This window comes from Neovison vison, chromosome 1 (genome assembly GCF_020171115.1).
Source record: "Neovison vison isolate M4711 chromosome 1, ASM_NN_V1, whole genome shotgun sequence".
NCBI classification, from domain to species: domain Eukaryota; kingdom Metazoa; phylum Chordata; class Mammalia; order Carnivora; family Mustelidae; genus Neogale; species Neogale vison.
Genome location: NC_058091.1, coordinates 8,789,560 through 8,816,443, shown reverse-complemented (window position 1 = coordinate 8,816,443; position 26,884 = coordinate 8,789,560). Strand labels below are relative to the sequence as shown.

Here is a 26,884-nt window from a genome sequence, read left to right as displayed (position 1 = left end):
CTCAATTATGGTGCCAGACGCACATAGTAGAGATGAAAAAGCAGCTCCGGGTCACCTGGGTGGCTCAGTTGCCGAGTGTAATTCCCAGATCTGATCTGAGGACACATCAGAATTTTTCTTCTTTTCAAAAATGTCACTAAAATTAAAAGTCAAGTTAATTTTATCAATATATGTGTATATTCACATATGGGGTATGCTCTACAATCTTGAGCTAAGAGGCTGAGATGAGCGAAGTCATGAACCTAAACAACACGTGGGAGAGCGGTATGTTGGCCGCCCGCAGCCGAGCTGCTCTGCGGCGGCTGTGCGGGGGCCTGGACTTGGGACTACCCTCACTGTGTTTCTCACAGGGCGCATGACCAGCACTCCGGGCGCAGGTGTTCCTTCTGCAAGACTATCTCAAGTGCATCCCTGGGCCCACCTACTAAACACAGGTGTCCTCAGTCACCAGGGACCTAATAGTGCCCCCCACCACTTCCACTTCCCTGAGGAGAAGGGAGGTCACTACCCAGACTAAGGACCACAGCAGGGCACTGCCTTCATCAGAAGCAGGTTGAGGAGTTCCATGCTTGTAAAGCCTGTTAAGATTACTTTCAATTTTATAGATTTTTAATAATGAAATACAGCATAAACTTGTACTCAGATGACAGGACCATTTATATATATATTTTGGTCCACTTATTCAGGACTTTAAAAGAAATCAGACTTGAGCAATTACGAATCAGAAGAAATCAAAATTGAGCAGTATCTAGATCTTAACTCTCCCTTTTTGAGAGAGACAGAGAGAACACGCGTGAGTGTGCACAGGCACTTGCTCTCGAGCACACTCCCATGAGCAAACACGGTAGGAAGGGACAGAGGGAGAGGGAAAGGGAGCATCTTAAGCAGGCAGGCTCCTTGCCTGGAGCAGAGAGCTGAGTTGAAATCAAGAGTTGGACACTTAGCCAACTAAGCCACTCAGGCACCGCCCCAACTCTCCTTTTAAATTATCTTTGTTTTGAGTTTCCAAGGTAAGCAATTGTTTTGAGACTTGGATGGAAGCTGATGCTCCTATTTGCAATGGTGCACAGAAATACAGTGGGCCTGTATGGTCCTGCGTGATAAACGGGAGGATGGTCCCACCAAAAACCTAGAGGTCCATGTGCTTGAAGCATACCCCCCGGAACCCCGAACCATGTGCAAAGGCTGAAGAAAAGAACACATGTTTTGTAATTTTTATTGTCTTGGTATTTGCCCCCAGATCACACTTACCAAAAGTAACACTTGCTGAAGGTAACAAAATCCCAAAGTAATAGGGGCTACAGGTGTATATACAGAATATGCAGTCAGTCACTGAAAGCAAACTCCAAAAGGCAGTGTTTCTGTAAGGCCTGACAAAACACTGAAAACCTTTTAAACATTCTGCTTTGTCTGCGGATGATGATGGCGACTGAGTTTAGTTCTGTTCGCACACCCCCGCTGCACGCGTACATGTACACCTACACGCACTCATGCGCTCGCAGTTGACAGCGTAGATGGTAGTTTGATTCAGATCTCCTCCACATGCTACCCCAACTGAAGCTAAGAGACAAAGCCATATTGAAAGTTCTAACATAGAAGGAACCAGACTTAACTGTACCCACTAGGTGTAACGGGAATTCACAAATAAGTCAGATATAACAACAGATTTTTAAACTCCATAGATTTTAAAAATAATGAGGTTCCTCATGTTACATACTATGTAACAATTTTAGAATGAAAATGTCTTAGACCCAAGTCAAAATACTTTAAATAAAGATGACTGAACCCATGCAGGGAAATGAGATTCTAATGAGTTTAATGCCTATTTTCCATACTGGCCACATTTGGCAGAAAAATCTTCTTTTTGCCCTAGTAGCCTCGCTTAGTAGTGGAGTTGTGCTTTCATTTCAGGAAGACAGGAGATTTTTCTGACTGCCTAGGGCATCAGTATATGCTGCTGGTCTGTATCTGAGAGAAATGTTTTAAAAACAAAAATTGAAACGAACTTACGTTTTACTTCTAAAGTAAGAACAAAACCGGTCAGTAAAAATTCCTCAATCTAAGCTAAATGCCACGCATGCTTTTTTTCCATGACCATGACTACCGTTCCCTAATACGCACCGCACCTCTAGAGAATGCACAGGTTGATACGGGAGTTTAACACATAAACCTCTTTGCCTTAGTTAATGAAGTTAATGAAAACCTAATTGTAATGTTGTCTCTGTCCTCCTTCTGCTTAATAATCTACTCTTTAAAAAACTCTCTTTGCTGTTCTTACGGATTAGCTCAGATCAAGACTGGGACACCACAAGCCAATGAAGCGTAATAGCTTCATTTCACTGTTCCCAGCCTGCCCCAGTTAGTCGGCACCTGGCATGCCTTAGGGGCTCACTCACTCTACAAGGACCAATCAAATACTTACTGGCTGCCTTGGGCACGAGGGAGCCCTGTGACAAAAGGACTCAGACCTCCACTGACCTTCACGCACTTACAACAGAACAAATAGAGGTGCGCAGGCATCTAAGAGCCCCCATTCACCATAGTTGTTTCTACACAGGCCGGACTACTAGAACCCCTAGAACAGTCAGCCTTTCAACCACCTGAGCTTCCGGGCCTTAGCCCAAGGATCTGTATTTTTAAAAGCCACGCAAGTGAGGCCCAGCTGATTTGGGGATCACTGAACGGAGGCAAGAAAACACAGCCAGGGGGCCTGGGTGTCCGAGCTGGTGCTGTAGCCTGAGCACTTCCTCCCCCTGGGCTTCACCCCCTTTAACTGCAAGCCAAGGGTTTGGACGGGAAGTCCTGAGGTCCTTCTGCTTCTGACATGCTAGGTCTAGAGTCCAACAGCACAAGGGGAGGTGTGGGGCTGAGATTTAAGCTATAGCTGTGAGAACAGGCAGGCCCACAACTCCTTCTTAGGGAAGGTGTGGATGGACTGAAGAGATTCATGAGAAAAATAGCCAACTGTGATATTATTAAAAGCTGGCCTGGAGACTGTTTTCATGGGGAAAGGAAAAGCTCACACCTGTCTTCACATTTCCAGGAGGGAAATGCAACTCTCCGGCTGCACACAGAGAAGTACAGATTTCACTGCTCCAAAGAAATAGGCATCTCTTTTTCCAGTAAGAGAATGCAAAGGTAAAGGTGTTAAACCATAATGTTTTTTAAATAAACTCAGTTAACAATTCACTTTTAAACAAAAATAAATCCACTCTCCCCTTTGCTTACTCTCCCCAAAACCTGAGAAATCATGAGCATAGACCTGACAGCGCGTAGGGGTCAGGACCCATCTCCCCAGGCATCCCAGCCAATTTCTGCCCAGTGGTCCATCCTGAAGAAAGCCACTTCCCCTCATCTGTAACATCAAGCACTGTAACTGGAAATGTTCTATCTGTAAGGGAGCTCCCAACTGTAACACTCTATGACTTAAAACTTATCTGAGTGGCTTCCGACACCATGCAACTCAGTGGCTGTGCTATTCTCTGGAACATCATCTAACCTTCACAGGGAGAGGGACAAAGAGGTGAGGACACAAAGGGGGCTATTTTGAGGTCACATAATAAGTTAAGGTTGATTCTGTTTTCTTTTTCTTTAACAGAAAGATTTTTGAGTGTCTTGGCTGTGTTAATGTCTTTGTCACAAAATCCCAGAATGCTATCCTAGTCAGGATTCCCTGGCACAGAAGTTTCTTCCAATATCCCCAAGGACCAGTAGGGTAGTAGTTTAATTTTATCCAAGTAGTAGTTTAATTTTATCAAAATAGTATCTAAAATGCCTTCTAAGAGTCTGAGAGATGTGTTATGAAACACTGTGTTTTACTTCCAACCCATGTGTGACTGCTGAACTTCTGGCTGCCAAATTACCTCCCAGTTCTTTCCCTTGTTTCGGTAAATAAATCAAGCCATGCATTTCTTCCTTTGGGAAGTGCCCATTTCCTCCTGAGACACTTTAAAGAAATGTGGTTTAAGATTACCTCTCCAATCACACTTTTTACAGATTTAACTCATACTGCATTGAAGACCAAGAAGGGCGCCTGGGTGGCTCAGTGGGTTAAGCCGCTGCCTTCGGCTCAGGTCACGATCTCAGGGTCCTGGGATCGAGTCCCACATCGGGCTCTCTGCTCAGCGGGGAGCCTGCTTCCCTCTCTCTCTCTCTGCCTGCCTCTCTGTCTACTTGTGATTTCTCTCTGTCAAATAAATAAATAAATAAATAAAAAGGGAAACATTCAAAAGACAAGTTTCTCCACAAACTTTACAGGCAAATAAGTGGGAAGGTCTCTGAAGACAAGGCAATCAGACCCAATTTTTGTAGCCAGAATGTGGCAGGGGGAAGTTTAGTGATTGTCCTGCATACTTAAGACGCAGGAAAACCATTTAAAATAGAAAGGAAAATACAAATGATTGCATAGGAATGTTTGAATTTCAGGCAACGGATTCAGTGATAACAGGTTAGTCCCAATACTATCAGACCTGCATTTACTCAAAAATTAGTCTGAGTAGAACTATCCAAGCGCCACCAAGATTACATTAAGAGCTTGACCTTTCATAATCACTTAAAAATGTCAATGCTGTTTTCCAACATTCCAGCCCTCTTCCAAAGGTGCCACTTCAGCAACTTCCAACAGCTTTCAAATATTTGGATAAGACCTTTCAAATACTTAGAAATGCTCTGATAGGAAGTAGATAGAGTAAATGTTCTCCCACAAATGGGGGAAGCAGGGGAGTGGGACAAGGAAAAATTCTCACAATAGATAAGTGAGTTTTAACAGTTTTCTGAGATGCTATTTTGGTTTATGTAACTGAATAATTACAGAGATTACTGTATTTTGATTTTCATGTTGAGTCACTATGTGCTTTTTAAAAAATTAACATATAATGTATTATTTGCCCTAGGGGTACAGGTCTATGAACCATCATTCCTACACATTTCACAGCACTCACCATAGCACATACCCTCCCCAATGTCCGTTACCCAGCCACCCTATCCCTCCCTTCCCACCCACAGCAACCCTGTTTGTTTTGTGAGATTTAGAGTTTCATGGTTTGTCTCCCTCCTGATCCCATCGGTTCATTTTTTTCCTTCCCTACCCCCCACCCTGCCTCTCAAATTCCTCATTATCAGTATGTGCTCTTTTTAAATAACAGCTTTGTTGAAATATAACTTACACATAATTTACCCATTTAAAACGTGCAATTCAGTGGTTTTCAGAATTATGCAACTAGTATCATTATCTAATTTTAGAGTATTTCATTCCCCTAAAAAGAAACCTGGTGCCCATCAGCAGTCACTCCTCCCAATACTCCTCCTCCCCAACCCTGAGAACCACTAATCTACTTTTGGTCTCCACAGATTTCCCTGTTCTCAACAATTCTTATGAACACATGGCCTTTTGTGACGGCCTTCCATCACTCAGCACGTTTTCAGCAGAGATTCATTCATGTTATAGCCCTTACAGCACTTCATTACCTTTTTAATGGCAAATAATATTCCACTACATGGAAACAACACTTTTGTCTATCCATTCACAGCTGATGGACATTTGGGTGTCTTACTAACGAGATCCAGGTTGCTTTAGTGAATGTAAAATATGAAACAGCTGAAAAACAATGTCACTGAACTAGTCAATTTGGTATTCAAATTGGTAATAAAAATTCTTTAGGAGGAAACAAAAGTGAAAGAAAAATTACTTATTTAAAATATTTTATTTTAAAGTAATCTCTACACCCAATGGGCTTGAACCCACAACAAAGATCAAGAATCCCATGCTTCACTGACTGAGCAAGCCAAGAAACTCAAAAATGAATTCTTAAAAACTAAAACTTTGCTTACTGTTTTTAGTTGTAAGTGAAAATCTTGTTTTCAGGAAGAAGGTCCCGGTTCCCAAAGTGATGTGAACACAGTAGAAAACACTCTGAATCCTAATCTCCCAAGGCTTACTCTCCTGAAGCCAGCAATATTTCTAGCCATCATGAATTCTAGTTGATTTCCTTCACTGCACAAATGAGGGAAAAGCACTGAGAGCTGTCCCACCAAGGAGCAGAGATGAGAACCCAGGCTCTTGTTCAGGGTTCTTCCCAAGTAAATTAAGTTCTTTCCCCAATTTTTAAACAGGGGCTGAGCCTTCTGTTCCACACTTAACTTTAATGGTGCAAGGCATGTTATAACTAGTTAGCACTCAATCTAAGTAAATTAATTATATAAATAAATAAATAAATATGTGGCTATATATATGCACAATATGTATGTATTTTTTTTAAATGAATACTATCTTTGTATTTTAGACTTTCCCAGATTAACCTCAATGCCTCCAGAGCCCTGTCCATTGCTGCGTAAAGAAACATGGCACTATCAAGCATGTTTTATGAAATCTGGTGTCCCTCAGTAACGATTTAGGATATCCAGCCAGCCGCACCTTATGAATTATTCCCTGGGCCTCAGTGCTCGTCTGAGGCAGTGACTTCCAAACCTGAACAAGCAAAAGAATCACCTAAAGAGCTTGTTGACACAGTTTTCTGGGCCCCAGGCCCAGAGAGTCTGACTCAGTAAGCTGGGATGGAGCCCGTAAGTCTACGGCTCTACCAAGCTCACAGGTGAGGCCATCCAGGATAGCCACTGCTCATCAGGGGAAGAGATTACTATCCCAAACATTCAAAAAGCCACAATGCCTTTTGGCAAAATTATGCATTTACTGTTACTATTTATAACCCATTATGTGAAAATATCTTTACTAAATTTTCATTCACTAGAACTAGAAGTAGAGCTGCAAACTTATGCTTGCATATCCCATATACTCCATATCCCAACAGATGGACCCCTATCTGGAAGTCCCTCTGGATCCTGATCTTATCTTTAAGATAAAAATCAAGTCATTATAAACGGGACTCCAACTCAATAAATCCTAGTATCAGCTAGGGTCATTTTTCACAAGGACTAGCTAACAAATAACCGACTTCTGTAAAACATTACCATTAACTTAGAAAACCTTCACCAGCTTAGCACAGAAATGCAGACACATGAATTCAGCCAAGGAAAGCAAAGTTGGAAAGCCACAAAGGCAAATGGATTTTATTGTTTAGCTCTTCTCCCTCCACATCATAGGTTCTTTTTAGGGGGTCAAAGTAAAGGCTACTATTTAAAAGAAACTTTGTTTATACCGATGAAGTAAAATGTTTGTCTTAGTTAAAAGGGCATTGCTGCTCCCAGTAACAATGTTTATATATAAACAAAATTATACAGGAGTAGTTGCCACTGAAAATCCATTGACTGTATTTTACACTGTTATAGTTTCTAATAAGCATATAATTTAGAAGATCCCAACTTTGATTCAAGGAAGATAGTCCAGAAGCCACCTTGTTGTTGTACGCCATTCTTGTAAGAATAAAGAGGCCAAAAGAAAAACCGACATGTTGCTTTGGGGAGGTATTTACCAAAATAGCAAAACATTACTGCACAGAGGACAAATACAATAGAAACGAGGTCCTTAAAATACGATTTTGCATTAAATGGAGTAAAGGCCACGGTGATCTGATTGATACTGCACTGGCACAAACACTAAACCACGCATGGTTCCCCAGCCAGAGCAGGGCAGGCAGGGCTCCCTACTTAAACGTTCCCACCACGAGCAGGAGCCATGTGTCACCACATGCCCAGAGCAGGCTGGGCTCAAAGTTTAAAATTCCAGAAATACATGGGTAAGTGTTGGCTTGAAACACCAGACTTCTTGAGGCTTATTGACCTTTAGAGAACATGGAAATAACAGTATAAATACTCTCACTAACAAGATACTGCTAATGGCAAACCTGTAAATCTATGGATAATGACTTACAACATTGCTCTTCTTTTCTTTCAAGCTCCTCTGTATCTTACATTTAAACTAGAGCCAATCACATCACTTTCTACACTCTTCTCTTTCAAGATTAAAGAAACTGGGAGTGGTGGTGAACAAACTGTCTTGACTGTTAGGCGCAGGAAAATTTTCACAGCCAAAGGAAACTGGTCACCTAGTTTGCAAATGTAAAAGTCTGGAATTAATTAATACTGTGTATTACCATTTTGTCTGTAGCACCACAAACCACTCAAGACAGATGGGTAGGATAAATATAAAGCTTACATTCTGATAAAGTTTTCAGAGAGTTACACAAAACTAGGACAATCCACTAGCTCTTTATGACCCAGTAATAGGAATAATAAAATCATCAAATGTTAGGGCTGACAAGAGTCCACTTTGACAGCTGATAACCACTATATAGCACTTCTACAGAGTTCAAAGTGCTGACCCACAGTCAGTAATTCCCATACCCTTCTCAGGAATCAAGGATGGGTGGTCCCACTATTCCTGGGAGTATGAAGTACTGAAAGTCAGAGGACTGGGTGATGCTGCCAGTGGCTGTTCTCTGTCTCCTGGTGCCCATCACAGAGCTCCAGATACTCCATTCCTGGTGATGGTGGTCACTTTGCCAGCAGGACAATTCAAATTTGGCTACCTGTGGGCTGATGCTAACAGTTAATGGAACACTGAGAATGTCCTACAGGGAATACACCAAATGAACCTAACACAATCTAGTGCTTTGGCTGGGTCATTATCCTTCTGAATTAAAGCAATCCAGTGCCCTCCCCTCCTATTCCTTCTAGGGGTATAAAAAAGCAGTCACTGGTCAGTGTTTGCCCACGTGAAGAAGTAAGGTCATAACCAGAGTTCAATGACAAATGAGCTACCTCAGCTCCATTCTAAACCAAGTAGCTATCAGTTGAGCTTCTCAGTGCAGGTTAAGCACAGTCTTTAGTTTTACGAAAAGTGGGTTTAAATTTTAACATGGAAATATGGGAGTGGGTATGCCAGTCCCCTACCTCCTACTCCAAGAGCGATGGGACACCATGGGGTGGGCACCTACCTCATTTCAACAAAGAATTCAGTATCACTTTAAGGAATTTTGAAGGTAACTTAACCATAAAAGTCAGCACTACACACCCCTCACCTTTTTTAACTCTCTTAAAGTTAAATTCTCAATTGCAGTGGACAATAATAGGGCAGGGTACTGGGTACCTGGGTAGCTCAGTCAGTTAAGCAGCTGCCTTTGGCTCAGGTCAGGCTCCCTGATCAGTGGGAGCCTGCTTCTCCCTCTCCCTCTGCCCCTCCCCCCTGCTCATGGGCTCACGGGTGCATGTGCATACACCATGATTTCATTATATATATATATATATGGCAGGGCTATATATATATATGTGTGTATATATATATATATATATATATATATAGAGCAGGGCATTGACATAAAAGCTGGGTCTTGGGATTTCCAAACAAGTTCCAGGTATCTATGTGTTATATTTTATATCATTTTTATGTAATATAAATGTACAGTCTATTAAGTTGACAATTAAAGTCGTGACAAGGTCCAACTATTTCGTAGGCTGATTCTAATGGATACTGCTTAGTGAGAGGGGAAAAGTTATCCTCATCTAACCACTTCCTTTTTAAAATTTTTTTTATTTTTAATTTATTTGAGAGAGAGAAAGAGGGAGTGCACAGGGCGGGGGATGGAGTGGTGAAGGGGAGAAGGGAAAGCAAGCTCTCCATTGAGCACGGAGCCCCCATGTGGGGCTAGATCCCAAAGCCCTGGGATCATGCCCAGAGCCAGGGGCAGACGAGCCAGGGGCAGACGCCTAACCAACTGAGCCACCAAGGTGTCCCTAACCACTTTCTTTTAAAGGCCGAGGAAACTGGCCTAGAAAGGTATATGCAGCCACCTCAACTTCTGATAATCAGCTACTAAAAATATTTGTTTGTATTTATATGTCTCTTAAATTCTTAAAGTTGTGTCTTTCAATATAAGTCAGTAGTTTTAAATTCTGAACTGAAAAGCTGGTTCCAAATTCCCAGGTGAAAATTATGTAAAAGTATAGATATACGAAGAGCCCAGTTCAACTAATATCCATCCTATAATTTCAGGACTCATGGCTCTTTCTGCCTCTAAAAGTAAGTCACTTCCTAACCCCCAGACCCACTTCCTGCCAGGCGGGACTGTGGACAAAAAGCAGACAAACCAATCCTGTTTGTAGTCATTATAACCAGAGAAAATCACAACTTCAGAGCTAGAAAGGAACATTTTCTGAGCAGCCGCATTAAAAAAAAGTTCCCCCTACTTGAAAACTGGGCTGGGAACATTTTGTGCTGAGCCCTCGCCACTGTTCACAGGCTCAGGCACAGCTTCTAGAAAAGAGGAAACTGAGGCAGAAAGAAATAGCCTTCCAGACATCTGACATATGAAAGGGTCATCACTCTCACCCAAGTTCTATCTATGCTACAGAGGCATACCGGGGATCAGCCAAGGGCATTTAAATCATTATTCCTCATACCCACTAGCTGTGCATTTTAAAAACTTTTTTGGTGAGAGTCTGTTAGGTAGGAACCAACTTTATACTAGTAATGACATACGCTGTGTGTGTTCATTTAATATGGGCATGAAACGAACTATGAGGCTTTGACACCTGACTTAGGAGAGGGGAAGAACCAATCAAAGAAATGTCACAAAGAAATGACTTCTTTCCAGAAACATGGATGCTGTCTATACCCTTCTTTTCTCCCCACTCCAAGGTCACTTTCTCTTTAGCTTACTAGGCTTGTGAAGTCTTGATTCTGTAACATGTGAATTCAGTTTTGCTCGATGTGTCTTCCATACTATACTTTAGCACCAATTTAGTTCACTGGAAAGGGAGGTTAGTTATATCCACAAACTTAGGATTCTGTAAAAGACAAAAGGAATAGAGCCAAGATGGCTATCACCTGCTACAATGATTTTTTAATTCTAGGCTCACAGAATACAGGAAATTAAAGGCCTGTGGATTAGACTTCACTACCCACCTGGAATGTACTGTTTTCTTTGTAAAGTTAGAAGTCCCTGAAGGGTTTTTCCTTTCTAACCTGGTGGGAGGGGAAAGACTATCAAAGAATGGAAATGTCCATTCATTAAGATAAGTCATACCTTAAATCTTATGCCATTTCTTTGATAAATCTTTGTCCCTGGTTAAGATCACATGTGCAGTAGGGGTACCTGGCTGGCTCAGTTCCTAGAGTGTGCAAGTTGACCTCGGGGTTGTGAGTTTGAGCCTCACCTTGGGTGTAGAGATTTAAAAATAAAAAACCTTAAAAAAAAAAAAATCACATGCATACTGTGTTACATAATTTCTCCTGTAACGCTGGCTTTTCACATCTTGGAAAATAGAGAGCAAGACCCCAGAAGTTTAAAAAAAAAAAAAAAAGAAATCCAAACTAAATCAGTAAGCTTACAAAATTCGCTTACAGAAGCAAACTTCAAAAGAAGTTATTTTAAACCGCCCAGGGTTTCTGAAATTATACTAAGTCAAAAACAAAACAAAACAAAAACAAATTCTCAATTTATACTTGGTTGAAATCCAGGATGTCAGATCCAGGCACATAATTAGTAGGCGTGAGGGCGGGGGGCCCCCTCAACAGCCCCCCACCTGGCTCAGGCAGCTCAGGTTTGCAGCACTTACGTCCGCACCCCTCCCTCCCACCCACCCTCGGACCTAGCCCCAGCACAGAAGGCATGCCAGCCTCCAGACGGCTGCACAAAACCCTGCTCCAGAATGCCCCACGCTTTGTTACGCTCACTTCCAATTTTCAGCTCTGCAAAAGCTGCCATTGAAGCAATGACCTATTTCCAGTCGGGGCATGAGGGCACTGAACAACCCCCCCCACCCCCCCACCCCCGGCCAAGATCGTGGGAATACAGAGTAACAGTGCAACTAGCTGGGAACAAACAGTTCTGTGTATTTTCCAATCAACTGCAATTTTTACTGGAGGTCCCCTTGAATAAAATATGCATACGGGAGGCGAGAAGGTCCAATCTGGGGTTAAATCAGGCACGCATCTGTTTGGAACACTAAAGCTCTCCCAAGAAATGTCTACTGGGAGATCGTGGAGAGCAGTCAGCAGGACCCTGGGAGGATTCTCAGGCCCCCTACCTGCCCCACCCCAATCCAGATCCCAGGGCAGAGATGTCCCTTCCCACTTGCCCTCCCGCCACACTCAAGCATTTGGCCATTTGGGAAAATAAGAGCATCTTTCCCTTTCACCCCTATAATGTGCTTTTAAAAAACAAACTTTACTTTGTAAAATTTGGAACATTCACAAAAGTAGAGAGAACAACCCCACCCCTGCTTTCACCCAGCTGGATGCCTAACATTCTTGATTCATCTATTTTTACCACCAGTTTAAAAAACATACATATATAAACATGTATAAAATTAAATATATTTAAATAAATATATAAATTTATACTTATATAAATTTGTATAATTTTTGCTGGTGTATTTTAGGCTGCCACAGGATTTCAGCTGCAAAAACTGCAATACGTAGCCCTAAAGAACTCTTGAGTACATGTGTATGTTACACACCCCCACCATACCACTATCATTTTAGTATTTAAAATCCCATGGATATTCAGTTATCCCCCACCATCTCAAAAAAAAATCTTTTTACAGTTGAATCGTTCAAATTGTGTCATGCCCTCTGCAGCCTTGTCATCCCACTGTTATTTACTAACTGCCCTGTTTGGCCAGTTTCTTAACAAACATCAAGTTTTCCCCACACTATCTACCCATCTAAGTCCCACTTAAGTCTCACCCAAATAGCAATGTATTAGGTAAGTAAGCAAATACCTGAACAACAAGAAGCAACATCTGTAATTACTTAACCAAGGCAATGAAACACCTCGACAAAAATACTATACTAGTATACATAATGCATTTTCATAAATAAGAGGTGGTTCCAATATAGTAGTTAAGTTCTAAGCTTTTAGCAAGTGATTTGTGGTTCAATTTTCTCTTTAAGATCATAATGAGGGGCACATGGGTGGCTCAGTGGGTTAAGCTGCTGCCTTCAGCTGAGGTCATGGTCTCAGGGTTCTGGGACCCAGCCCTACATCGGGCTCTCTGCTCAGCAGGGAGCCTGCTTCCCCCTCTCCCTCTGCCTGCCTCTCTGCCTACTTGTAATCTCTGTCAAATACATAAATCTTCAAAAAAACAAAAGAAACACAAAAAACAAGCAAACAAACATAATGAAGATGGCCAGATCTCCTTCTAAGATGTATAAGAAATCTATACAGGTAGAAATGTGCAATAGCCAAAATATTATTCAAAAAAATTAATTTCCCTGAACCTCAATGCCTGAGAACGATGGGAGAATCTATGTGGTTATGGCAAATGAGGACTTACGGCAAATATCTAAAAAGATGTTTCTTAGAGAAATATCTTGGCTCACTGTCCAATACAAGTGATTTACCAAAGAACAAAAACAAAGCAAACCACACTCTGCCCAGTGGTTTTAAATCCTTACACAACAAAGCGTGAGAGAATGAAAAGTTCCTCCATCTCTTGGCAAAGCCTGGATGAAAAGCAACAGCAGTGCTGCTGTCACTCCCAGGCTTTACTGGGGATGTGTTACCAGTGTACCTCCAGGGGCTAAGATGCTGGTACACAGTAGGTACTCTATCTGTTAATGAACAAATGAATGTTAGAGAAGGATGGGAGTGATGTTCCACGTGGTAGCAAAAGGACAAAAAAGCAAGGTAAATTCTATTGTAGTTTTAGGTAAGTCAAAAAGAAAAAGCCCATTATGAGACAAAAGCTTTTTTTTTTTTTCTTTAAAGATTTTATTTATTTGACAGACAGAGATCACAAGCAGGCAGAGAGGCAGGCAGAGAGTGAGGAGTAAGCAGGCTCCCAGCCAAGCAAAGAGGCTGATGGTGGGGCTTGATCCCAGAACCCTGAGATCATGACCCAAGCTGAAGGCAAAGGCTTTAACCCACTGAGCCACCCAGGTGCCCCGAGACAAAAGCTTTTAATCACAATAGAATTTAGTAGTGATAAGTGGACTCCCTCTCCATGTCCTCTGTCCTCTGTGGTGACAGAGGGGAGTCAGTGCTCGTGCTAGGCACAGGGCCAGGAGCTTCTGGCGCTGCGCTGTCCTGCCTGGCCTCAGCAGAACCTTTGTGGCTGATCCCCTGGACAGAGTTTCACAGGTGAGGGGCAGGCACAGGGAGGTTGAGAAGCTTGCCCCAGAATACTCTCTAAGAGGCAGGCATGCTTATATATCAATAAAGCAGTAATTTAATAAAGCCAATAAAGGAAGAACCAAAAGTTTGTTCTTGAAGCCAGTAATGGTACTTTTTTTTTTTCAACCACTATGCATCTCACTTTGTGGCCAGGAAAGATGCAAGAAATAAAAACAAACAAAAAACCCCACAGGGCGCCTGGTGGCTCAGTGGGTTAAGCCTCTGCCTTCAGCTCGGGTCATGATCTCAGGGTCCTGGGATCAAGTCCCGCCATCAGGCTCTTTGCTTGGCTGGGAGCCTGCTTCCCCCTCTTTCTCTGCCTGCCTCTCTGCCTACTTGTAACCTCTCTATCAAATAAATTAAAAAAAAAAAACAACCCACAAGATCAAACCTAAGTATCTAACATTAACAGGCAGAACTAGATTCTACTCATTAAAACAAAGCAGGGTAAATAAAGGGTGGACAGTGAAAGGGGTTCTATTTCAGATGGAGTGGTCTAAATTAGGTATTGAACTATAAAACCATCTGCAGTCAGAAATTCATATACAGAATATAGGTCAAAAGTTAATTTCAAATTGCCAGTGATTAACAATTCATTTATATAACCTTTGCCTTTCAACTCAAATATCAGATACAAATTGCTTTGTTTTACCAGGTGCCAGAAATCTGTCCAGTATACAATGGCTTAGCAAATGTGACACAAGATACTACCATTTTCTCTATAAATTAAGACCTGCTCAAGCACCAACCTTGCTTAACAGATTACCTCAACACCAACCATGCCTGCTCCTAGGTGATGATAGCCTTCCCAATACATATCCAGGTATATATATTATCATCATATAGTATACTATTATGGATATAATATACACCCATATATATAATATGGATAACATATTTAGCAATAATTTTTATTCTAATAGGTGTTGCCAAAATTTTTCTGTGAAGGGCCAAATAAATATTTTAGGCATTGGGGGCCACTGTGGTGTCCATTGCGTATTATTGTTCTTTTGTTTTAAACAACCCTGTAGAAATGTAAAACTCATTCCTAGCTGGGAGACCCTACAAAAACTCTAGATTTGACCTTGGCCTATACCATCCTAAAGTAAAAACAATTATTTACAATACTATCTGATGACAATTTTTTGATAGAGACAGTCCAAATCTGACTTTTAGGAAAAAACAGGATGTGCAAAGAGTCTTCTAAGTTAACAAAAGGTAAGCAAAATCTGCTATACTTGCTATTACACAGGCTGATCCTTAGGTGCTATCTATTCCTTTTTGTAATCAGTAAGTTAGGTCAAGGTCAGAAAATTTTCATTTTGCTTTTAAGGTTTGTTTTATCAAATACATTACATTAAAAATGTAATTATTATGTCAATGCAGTCCCCCTGTTCTTTGAACCAGTACTGCCATTTTATCTATAGGTATTAAGAAGAGCCTAAAAGAATGGACTGTGACTCACAAAGGGAAACAGAACCGCCCACTGACTGCTGTGGCCTTAAACACCCTTCTGCTCTTGGGCACTTGTGAGCTCCTATGCACCCCTCAACACCTATGAAGCAGCAGCTCACTGGCTGGGAAGCCTTCCCCAGCTCTCCAGGGCACAATTTAATCTTCTTTCCTATGTACCTGTTATCATAATTTTTATACTGCATTTTAATTCTTTGCTAACATATCTTGACTCCCCTATTAGACTGAGAATTCCTGAATGGCAACAATGTATCTTACTTACTTTTACAGTTTCAGCCCCTAGAATGTAATGGCATAAAACAGGGCTACAATGAATAAGGAAGGAGCCCATATTCATTCCAATGGATGAGGAATTCTGACAACTAGAAGGCAGAGAGGATGAGAAAAAAGAAGTGTGTTCCCTTTCACTAAATAAACAAAATATTTCACATTGCTGTTTTACTCAGGCCTAGGGACAAACTCTACCTGGTTAATAGCAACTTGGAAACTAAAACTCTTCATTTTAGCTATCTGTTACACTGACACGTTTGTAAAGCAAGTTTCTAGGGAAAAAAATGTACACAACACACACACAAAGCAGACAGCATCTGGAGAAATTATTTGGATTTCAGACACAAGCTTTTTGTCTGTTTATGTTATGCAGAATTCTTTTCACTTAAAAACTTTACTCTCATTTTACAGATGACAAAACTGAGGTTCTTAGAAGCTAAATGGCTTGCCAAAATACAGGTTAAATACTAAATTATGAAACTATTCTTTACATGGCTTTACATTTTTATTTGGGAAAATTATATACACTAAATATTGAGTATTTTTAGTCAAAAGTCTCTAAGTCACATTATAGCATAATTTTTTTCCTTAAAAACAAAAACAAAAACAAAATACACACAACACAACTAGGGTGCCTGGCTGGCTCAGTCAGAGGAGCACCTGACTCCTGATCTCAGGGTCCTGAGTTCAAGCTCCATGTTAGGTATAGAGATTACTAAATAAATTTACTGAAGTCTAGAGTAACAGCTTTATTCTTGGGGCACCTGGGCAGCTCAGTGGTTAAGCGTCTGCCTTCAGCTCAGGTCATGGTCCCCAGGACTCCCTGCTCAGTGGAGGGGTATGCTTCTCTCACCTCCCCCCCCCCAACCCGGACCCCATGTTCTCTCTCTCTCTCAACTAAATAAAATCTTTTTAAAAAGATTCATGTCACAGGCATGGATGATAAGTCTCTTAGAAGGTAAATAATGCAACCTTCTGGGCTCTCCAATAAATATTCCATATTTAATTAGTAGTGGCAACCACACATTTAGTGCTTAAATTAAAAACTAACTGCGGGGGGTGGCGGGGGTGGTGCCTGGGTGACTCCTGGTTTCGGCTCAAGTTGAGATCTCAGGCTCGTGAGACTGACCCTCAGTTTAGGCTCCTTGCTGGGCATGAAGCCTAATTTAAAAAATGAAACAAAACAAAATAACAAAAAGCAAAACAAACGAAAAACACTAACTGGAGTAGTTGGGGACTCCCATATGTAGTTACCAATGAAATAAAATATAAAGGCATATTCAAAATGCATTCATTGATTTTGAAAGCAGACTGAGTTTTACTCTCCAGATTAAAGGTGAAATGTCTGAATACTATAAAAAAGCAGGCATATATATTGAATCATCCTAAAAATCTTCAAGTTGTCAAAGATACCCATAAGTTTAAATAAAATAAAGAAAAATAATTATAATTCAGTAAGAATAGTAATATTGTTTTCCTTTCCCAAATTTTAAGTATTTATAAATTGATTAAAATTTTTGTTACAAATCACATTACTACTTAGGACAGTAACTACCAAGAGAGGCCAGCGAGGAAGGACAGGAGAGAGAGAGGAATGAGGAATGGCATCTCTTTCTTCCCTGCTATTTAACAGAAAATGGCTGCCTCTTTTTTCCCTTTAAAAACAAAGACAGCCAAAATTTGAAAGCCCCCTGATCACTGCCAAATTAAGCTCTGCAACTGGACTCCTGCAGAGAGGAACTCAAATCAGAGAGATTCAATTAGACATCTCAGTTCCCTGTCTTTCCGGAGTTTGGTATCTATTCAGCTATCTTCTTTATCCCCACCCCAGCCACATTCCAAATACCAATGACAGCACCAGCACCCACGGCACTGAAGCTGGAACTTTAAGAAGGTGGCTGAATATCCCCTCCCAAGCCTGCAAGAACATTGGCCTGAATGGATGCTCTGGAATCACACTGGGGTTTGCTGCCCCCTAAACTACACCATGGGCTCTGGCTTCTGCTCACACACAACCAGTATCAACCCCATTAGGAGGGTCTCACTGTACTGTTGGGGTTCTGAGGAAAAGAATATATAAACTGCTCCTTTCTTATGAAATCAGAAGTTCCCAAAGTCTGAGGGCACATCAGTACCATCTGGGGAGCTTAATGGAAGTACAGGGGCCCAGTATACTTGGCCCTGGAGATGGGGATTTAGTAGTACTATGAAGGACCCAGGGATCTTTAGGTCTCCAGATAATTACGTATGCCACTGTTTGAGAACACAGCACTAAATTAATCCTAACTTTGAATTTAATGTGTGTATAGTGTACATACACACTCAGGAGAAACCTAAGAAGCTGCTGGATTACTTTTAGTTTAAGTGGATTTAAAAAATACTGTGGTTTAAGAAAAATACTGATATTTACATATATTTTAGGAGGTAGTAGTTATCATGATGAAAGAAGAACTCCTTCCATCGATTATAGTTACAAATTTGTCAGCAGGTACAAACCAAACTCTCAACCCTCCCTCTCACACTTGGTCCTTTTCCAGGTTCCTTATCTCAGTGAATGGCACTACCATCCATGCAGTTATGCAAGCCAGGCGCCAGAAATCAGCTTTACACTGCCCTCTGCCCCCCCCCCCCCGCACCCAATCCATCACCAAGTCCTGTCAAAGGGCTCCCAAACACATCCACTTCTCTCCATTTACCTCCCACTGCCTTGGGTCCATGTTATTACCACCCCTCACCTGGGCTACTCCAACAGTCTTTGCCTGCACCTTCACCCTCCTGCTGATTCTCAGGTTGCAGGTGCAGTGACCTTTCAAAACCCAAATCTGATCAGGCCACTTCCTTCCAATCAAAAACATTCAGTGCTTCCACCTGAGCTAAGTCCTGAAAATGCCTTCTTATGGCTTACTAGGCTCTGTACAATTAGCTTCTAATTTTCCTCTCCAGCCATACTCATCCTCATCGGGAACCCTGAAGTCCTCCTACCCCCTTCCACCTCAGGACCATTGCACAAGTCATTCCCTGTGGCTGGTAGGCTCCTTACCACCCTCCTTCACCTAGCTAAGGTCCCTTCATTCCTTGAATTGCTCTGAACAGTCATCACCTCCTGGAGGTGCCTTCCTGTCCTCCTTGATAAACACTCCCCCACAAGCCATTATATACACTCAAGTTATTCTAGCATTACTGTCCGCCTCACCAGACTGTAAATCCATGAGCGAGTATCTCTGTGTCTACTCATCTTGGTGGCCTCAACATCTAGCAGAGTAACACATAACTGCCTATTGAGCTAATGGAGAAATGTACAAAAAGACTCACTGTGCCTGACACAGTGTGATGATGACAAATGACTAATTCTAGCCAGCACTTCTCACCACCACATGGGAAAATTTTAGCTAACTCACCATCTGCCCATGGTAAAGAAGGAGGGATACACAGAAAATATATCCCAAGTATCCCCTCAAATGAAGCGGGGAGGGTTGGAAAATATATCAGTATATTCAGTAAACCCTGTGCCTATTAAAGTATTTAGTGGACATTATCTCATGTAACATTATAAATGAGATACTGCCAACAGTCCCATCTTACTGACAAGCAACTTGCACAAGAAGCTAAGAAACAAGGACTTATTCCACACTGGGTATATACCCAAGAGAAAAATTAAGTGGAAAATGCTATATATCCCCATAGAGGCAAGGTAATCTCAGAAATTATCTTAAAATTTTGGCAAAGGGCAGAATTTTGAACATGCTTTCACAGTTTTCCTACTGAAGGGAAAATCTGCTTTCATATTAACAACTTCCGTATCAAAACTTTAGAAATGAACAGCTATGGCATCTGCCAGTGCCACTTAAGGCAGTTCAGCACTAAGCTCAGAAAAGATTTAAGAGAGCTTGGCCTTGCATCATTCCTAAGCCTGACTGCTGTGGTTTTCCTTTCTACCGCCCCATGCCTCCTTCCTATCATGATGAAGAAAGCAAGTGTGGTGGTTAAGAAGAGAGGAGGAAGGGGGACCACAAGAGAGGAGGTTAACCCTGGCTGAACCACAGGCACAGGGCTGCTTCCTGAGCCAGCTCCCTGCACAAACCCCATGCCTCTCCCCCAGATGAAGACTCACAAGGCCAAAAAATTAGCTGAGCAGAGGGTGTGGCGTCTTCTGGACCTCAAACCATCCTCCGTGGAAGTCTACAAGCCACACGTTGAGTAGAGCCCCAAAGCAGTTGTGGGAAAAGTAAAACCAGACAATAGTACCTTCCTTGGAGCGCCCAAGCTGATCAAATCCTACCCACAGCCTCCAGCAAAACTCAGCTGAAGGCTAACTTCTCAATAAAGTTCACCTATTTCCCCATCAGATGGTTTTCTTCCCAATCGTGCTGCACTTGACCTAAGCTTCTTTCCCTCTTTGGTGGCACTCAGAGTCTCCCAGCTACTATTTCAGCATTCGCATGTGTCCTGGCTCAGGTTCCAGACCCTAAGACCTTCCGCCCCCCAAACCAAGCATGGTCTCACCCAACCACACCCTGCAATGCAGCTTGCAGAACGGATGCTCGCTGAGTGAATGAATCCTCAATCTTTCTAACAAGTGGTGATTCGAGAAGCAGTATTAAGAGAAAAAGCGAGTATTATTTCATTCATGCTGTTTTATAAAGGGAGTTGTCCTCTGATACAGTAGATATCAATCAAGAATACTTTGCCTGCCGAACTCAAGGGATCAGGTAGAAGCCCAAAACCCCAACTATTCAAATAGATCTATCTTCATACATACAATTAAAATATACCTGCCATAAGAAATAGAGAGAGCCCTAAAAAGGAGGAAATTCTAACACCTCCTACAACACAGATGAACCTTGAGGACATTATACCAAGTGAAATAAGCCAGTCTCGAAAAGGACACATATTGTGTGATTCCACTTACATGAAGGACTCGAGTAGTCAAAATCTGAGAGATAGGAAGTCAAAGGGTGGGTGCCAGGGACTGGTGAGTTAAGTGTTTAATAGGTAGAAAGTTTCAGTTTCAAAAGATCAAACAGATGTAGAGCGGGGTGGTGGTGGTGAATGTACTTAATGCCACTGAACAGTACACTTAAAAAACGGTTAAGATAGTAAATTGTGTATTATGTACATTTTAGTACAATAAAAGTAACAGTTCATTTTGAAAAATGAAAAAAAAGGTGACAGGAAACTGGTTTACTGCCTTTTTTCTCAAGGTGGTATCTTAAAAGCTGAACTCTGCTTCTTTTCCTTTAGTGAAATAAAGAAAACCAGACCTACAGTAATGTCTTCACTGGCATTCTGCAAAAGGCTGCATGGGACCGTGCCCTGAGTGACTGGCTGCATTTACACCAGTTTTATATCACAGGTATCATAAAGCCTGGGTGCCTTGTACTAGTTTGAAAAAAGAAGAATTTTGTACAGGAAAAACATTTTCTGCATCATGAGTGAATCATCTTAATTATGTAATTTAGACAAAAACTCTATTGGCTTCCGAATCTGACAGCGTATGGACACGGAAATGTATTTAATGTATTTAACATTAAATGTATTTAACCTAACGGTAAAGGTTCATCTAAAAGGAGTTCATCAAGAACTCCTTTTAGAGAATCTACAGTTTACTGGGAACAAATGCACTGACTACACGACTTGCTTGAAAAACTGGAATTCCGTGTGTGTCTTTTATTGCAATTTTTACCGAATCCAGGTATTTTCTCCCTCATGATTCAGAACAATTGAAAAATGAGAAATCCCCTTCCCAACATCTAGTCCCAGCTCACCTGCGTCAAAGCAGGTGAATACGTACAACCTTCCCAGAAATACTGGTCACAAAGAACCCGCCCCGTTCCCACCACTTAAATGAAAGTGCACCCCCCAGGCCTGGCCTGCAATCGAACCACCCCGAGAGCAACAGAAGCAGATGCAGGGGAGAGAGGTGCGGGCCTCGAGTCAGCTGATGTCTAGGAGGTGGACCGGGAGCGCACGACCCGGGAGCAGGGCCGCCTGCCTTCATCTGCAATTCAGGGCCACGACTCAACCTCTTTCAGAGATAGGAATCCTGCTGCCGCCAGCGAGTTCCCGGGTTCAGAGCGCACGTCCTCCCAGGCCTGGGGCGAGACGGGCTGGAGAGCAGCGGCCCGCCGCAAAGACCGACGCTCCCAGGCCGCAGGCCCTCTAAGGCCCCCGCGGAGGACCTGGGGCGCGTTTGGTTCCGAGCCGTGGAAGGACTCGGGGCTGACCGGCGTCGTCGGGAGCCACCTGACTCTCCCGGCATTTAGACAACTTTTGTTATTAAGAAACTTCCAAGTTGCGTTAGAACACACTTTTCCAGCAGACCCGACTTTCTTTTACAAAAGACCAGAAACGACTGGGGCGGGGCGGGGCGGGGCGGGGGCGCCCACACACAGAAAGACCCGAGCGCGAAAAGCAGCGCAGCCGTCGTCTCCCTCCAGAGTTCCACAGAAGGACCAACCCCTGAGCCAGCGCGGGGCCGCTTCCCTCCCTCCGGTCCTCCGCCAGAAAAAGAACCCGGATCCCCTCAGAAGCGCCCCACGCGCCGCCCAGGTGCCGCGGCGGGAAAGGAGCGCCCGGAGCATCCCACCGGCCCCGACGCCGCCTACTTACTGGTTTCGGCATCTTCGGTTCCTGACGGGTTTTCCTCAGTCCCCTGGAAACACGAGTCTGCCGCAGCAGCTGAGACCGCTCTCCGGACCTGGAGGCAGAGGAAAGCCCTTCAGAGCGCACAGCAGCCCGCCGTCGCCCGCCGCCTCCCGCCGTCGCCGCGCCCGACACTCGGCGCCCGCCCCGCGCGCCGCTGCTTAAGAACCGGCCGGGCGGGCGCCGGCGTTGAGTCACCGCCCAACCTACAATTACCGCGGGCCGGGCGGGCCCCGCGAGCAGGGGCGGGGCCCCGCGAGAGAGGAGGCGGGGCCGCGCGGGAGGGGGCGGGGCCGCGCGGGGGCGGGGTCCCGCGCCGGAGCCGTGGGCGGCGGGGAGGGGGGCGCGGGGCCCAGCGCGCGGACGCGGAAGCGGGCGGGGCGGCACGCCGAGGTACTCCTCGGACTTCCAGGAAGCCAGCCCGGAGCACAGCAGACACCAAGTTTCACTTTGTGAAGCAACCGTTTGCCCCAAGGCTGAAACCGCAACCGTCAAGCCTTTGAGAAACTTTAAAAAAAAAAAAAAAAGGTCCCCGCCCTAGACGGGCCGGAGGGGCCAGAGGGCCGAGCGAGGCAGGAGGGGCGCGGGCAGCACGCGCGCCCACGGGGTCGAGCTCCGCAGGCACTTCGGGAGGGACACCCCAGGGGACAGAGTTGAAAGAGGAAGGTCTGGAGCAGCAGGGGCGGCCACACCGGTAGGTTCAGTTTCACCTGCCGCTTGTTGGGGCCGAAAAGAGAGAACCAAGGGCCACGGGCCAGACGGGGATCCCACGGGCCCGGGCTGCGGGGACCCCGAATCTGGCCGCAGCGGGGCAAGCCCGGCTTTTCCCGGGGACCACGGGCTCCGGGCTCGCGCGCAGACCCCCCCCCATCCCCACCCCGGCCGCCAGGCCAGCTCCGCCACACCTGTAGTCGAATCCCGGCCTCTGTCCCCCCCGCCTCGGGGCACGAGCCCCTCCGCTCCCCGACCCCGGCCGCGCGCCCGGCTCACCCGCGGCGCCTGCGAAGGACCGCTGCACTCCTGGCTGTCGGTGAGTCGGTGCAGTGCGCCCGCCGCCCGCACTCCCGAGAGTCCTCCGCGGGGCGGGGTCCCGGGGCCGCGCCCCTCAGCGCCCCGCCCGCCGGACCTGCGAGGTGCTCCCCGCGCGCAAGATGGCTGCGGCCGCTGCCGGCGCCCTGAGGCGCCCCCCACCCCCGCCACGCCACGCCCACCCCGCCGGCGCCCCCCGCCCGCCCTCCCAGCCCGACTCTAGCCTACCCCACCCGGCTGGGCGCTTGCCGGGGGCCGCGGAGACTCGGGTGGCGTCTCCCGCCGCCTCCCCTTGTTGCCAAGACCTTTCTCTCTTCGCCGCCAGTCCCCTTGCCCTTGCGGAGAACTTTGCCGAATTTGATTCAGCTGCTGATCGCAGACGTGAGGGGTGAGAGGGCTTGCTCCGCAGTGGACCGGGGCGGGGGCGGGGAGAGTGTAAATAGACCTAGAGGAGCCGGAGGCTACAGGGGGTGCTGGGCCATTTGAAGGTGGGGCTGCCCCGGTGGTCAGGCCATCTTGTAGTCCTAGCGCCGCGACGAGGCCGGGTTCCCAGAACCCCGGGCCGCTGTGTTTCGGCGCACGTGGCCGGAGCCCCTGCCTTCGGATTCCGTTGAGAAGGACACAAACATAGAAGACACTCCACAGGGGCGCCTGGGTGGCTCAGTGGGTTACGCTGCTGCCTTCGGCTCGGGTCATGATCTCGGGGTCATGGGATCGAGTCCCGCATCGGGCTCTCTGCTCAGCAGGGAGCCTGCTTCCCCCTGTCTATCTGCCTGCCTCTCCGTCTACTTGTGATTTCTCTCTGTCAAATAAATAAGTAAATAAAAATCTTTAAAAAAAAAAAAAAAGTAAGACTCTCCACGGCTGAACGCTCTACTTAAAGGACACATTGTGGTCCTTAAAGCTCAAAACTATGGTAAAATCTCCAAAGGCAGAGATTCTGGGAATTATTTAAATAATTTTTGCAAATGGTTCTCAAGAGGAATTGCTAAAAGCACGTGTACATCGGGGGCCAGTAGGATCTGTTGCACAGTGATTAAGACAGCTAGCTCTAGGACAGAGGTTCTCCGAGCGCGCTTCCCAGATTAGTAGCCGTGACCTCACCTGTGAACTTGCAGAAATGAAAATTCACAGGTGCCGACCCAGAATCAGAAACTGGGACCAGGGCCCAGCGTGTCTCTATCTTCTTGCGCTCCAGATGGTTGTGATGCAGACTAATACTTGAGACCAGAGCATCTCCTGACGTCGCTTCCTGGGCTCACCACTAACTCTCCACTTGAGTTGAGGGAGTTACTTCACTAGTTCGTGCTTTCACGTGTGTAAAATGGCGTGATTATGGCACCTACTTCACGGGGTCCTTATGAGGATTAGAGGTGATGTATGTAAGATGCCTAGAACAAGGCATAAGTCTGTCCTGGTACAGAGAATAACCAGCGACTTCCAGCAGAGCAACAAATAAGACTCAGTTTCCCGTTGTGTCTAGCAGCGCCTCGGTGGGCTTGTAGGGATTAAATGAGATAATGTGTACGAAGAGCATAGCACAGCATGGGCCTCCTAGTAATGCCTCACCTGTCGCAAGGACCACCGATGGGGTAACCCTTGTCAGTAGGCACCTGTGTCCCTCTCTCACCTCTCTCACAGCACTGCGGAGGTCCAGGTGAGGCCCAAGGCCTTTGTCCTGTGTTCTGACAAGTGTGTTCCTTCTGAGAGAGAGACACTGTGAAAAGACACTAACCTACAATGATAATGGTTCGGTTTGCAGGTCGCTCCTGGCACACTACCTCCTTATCACTGCACATAGCGTCATTAGCCATTTTTGGTCCCCAACTCTTCTGATAGGGTAGGCCTCTAATCTAATTTTTTTTTAATCCTACCCAGTTTATAGCACATCGTCTTTTAAACTAGCTGTTTAAAATAGCAGTGGCCCGAGACCTTCTGGAGCATTTCTGAATTTTACCCTTCAGGGGAATGCTTAAAAATGAGCTGGCCTGTGGCAGTGTGGTCAAAATGAAAAGGCCGCATTCTCAAAACATGTGAATCTACAGTTATCTCAAAAAGCTTAATGAAAAGTCACAAGTTTCAGGAGCAAATACAGCGAAGTCCGAATTCTGGTTCCAATACTGACATACCCATCCTTTTGGGCAAGTCTCTTAAAGTGACTGACCCCCCCCATCTCTTCATCTGTAGAATGGACATAATAATATATATTTCATGGTGTTCTTGTGTCACTGAGTTATATAATGGAGCATTTAATTTGGACCTATAGGCACACTTTTCTCATGTAAGCTAAAATAGTATAGAGACAGTTTGCATTGGTGTTCCTTATGTGTCTTACTATAAGCATTATACTTACATGCTATGCTACAGTGTTTTCTTTCCCTGTGAAAACATTCATGCTGTATCTTATGAGTGTTTTAAGAGGATTTACCAGGGATAATTTATTTTCGCCTGGCATTGGGACCTAAATCCCTGCCTTGCCCTCACCTCACTCCCCAACACATACACACAGAAGACTGAATCCAAGGCATCTATGAGAACTGCTTAGTACAGTGGTACTGAAGCTTAAGTGTGCACGGGAATCACTCAAGGAGCCACCCCTCCACCATGCCCCTATCCCCAACCTCCCAACCTCCCCACCTTCGCTCAAGAACCACAGGCCAGTAAGGCTCAGGTGAACCCTGGGATCTATGGCTTTAACAAGTCCCCACGTGAGTGATACATAGCAACATTTGAGGACAGGTGACTTAGGGTGGATTGGGATCCTGACAAATACTGCTTACCTTGCCTCTCGCTTCATGCTTCTTTTGTGAAGTATTTCCGCCTGTATTTGTAAGCCATGGTTTTGTTCCCATTTGATAGTCAATGTCATGGCAGGAAGTAAGAAAACCTAGAGCCAGGAGTCCTGGATACCATTCCCTGCTCTCTTTTAACCTAGCTATCTCCTTGAATTATTCCCTCTCTCCTTATTTCAGGGTTTCCATTTTTCAGCTGGAGGAGGGAAATCATGTGTCTCCCTGTGAATCTGGTGAAAGGCTGTTGGTAAATTGCCTGGAGTTCTCGAGGCGCGGTTATACAGACATGAGTTAGGGCTGCTCACCAGGTGGCATTAGGGCAGCAAGGACAAGAACATCCAGGTCCCCCGAGGGCAGCCCTCCTGTGAGATCACCCCTGAGCCAGTCTCCACAGTGGTGCCAGGTTATCTCAACCAATAAAAAAAGTTCACAAATAGTGTGCTGGTCTCTAGCTCTCTTACTTCAACAGAACAGTCAGTCGCCAATAGGGAAATACATAGGGTACAGTACCCTTGGACAAACAAGGATTGGGGTTGTTTTTCAAGACTTTGTAACCTTGTGTTAAAATTCAGGACAGTGGGCGAAAGAGCAAAGTGTGACTAAGAA

The 26,884-nt window shown here is 44.7% G+C and overlaps 1 protein-coding gene across 1 annotated transcript in view; it reads right to left on the bottom strand.

The window, feature by feature from the left end:
* EZR (ezrin) overlaps positions 1-23,544 on the bottom strand; it is a 49,696-nt gene extending 26,152 nt beyond the window's left edge. Inside the window, exons 1-2 of the mRNA XM_044242976.1 lie at positions 23,448-23,544; positions 22,425-22,512 (exon numbers count right to left, since the gene is read on the bottom strand). Coding sequence (XP_044098911.1) covers positions 22,425-22,436 — 12 coding nt within the window. The 5' untranslated portion in view covers positions 22,437-22,512; positions 23,448-23,544. The remainder of the gene's footprint in view (positions 1-22,424; positions 22,513-23,447) is intronic.
* Between the last annotated feature and the right edge of the window lie 3,340 nt (positions 23,545-26,884).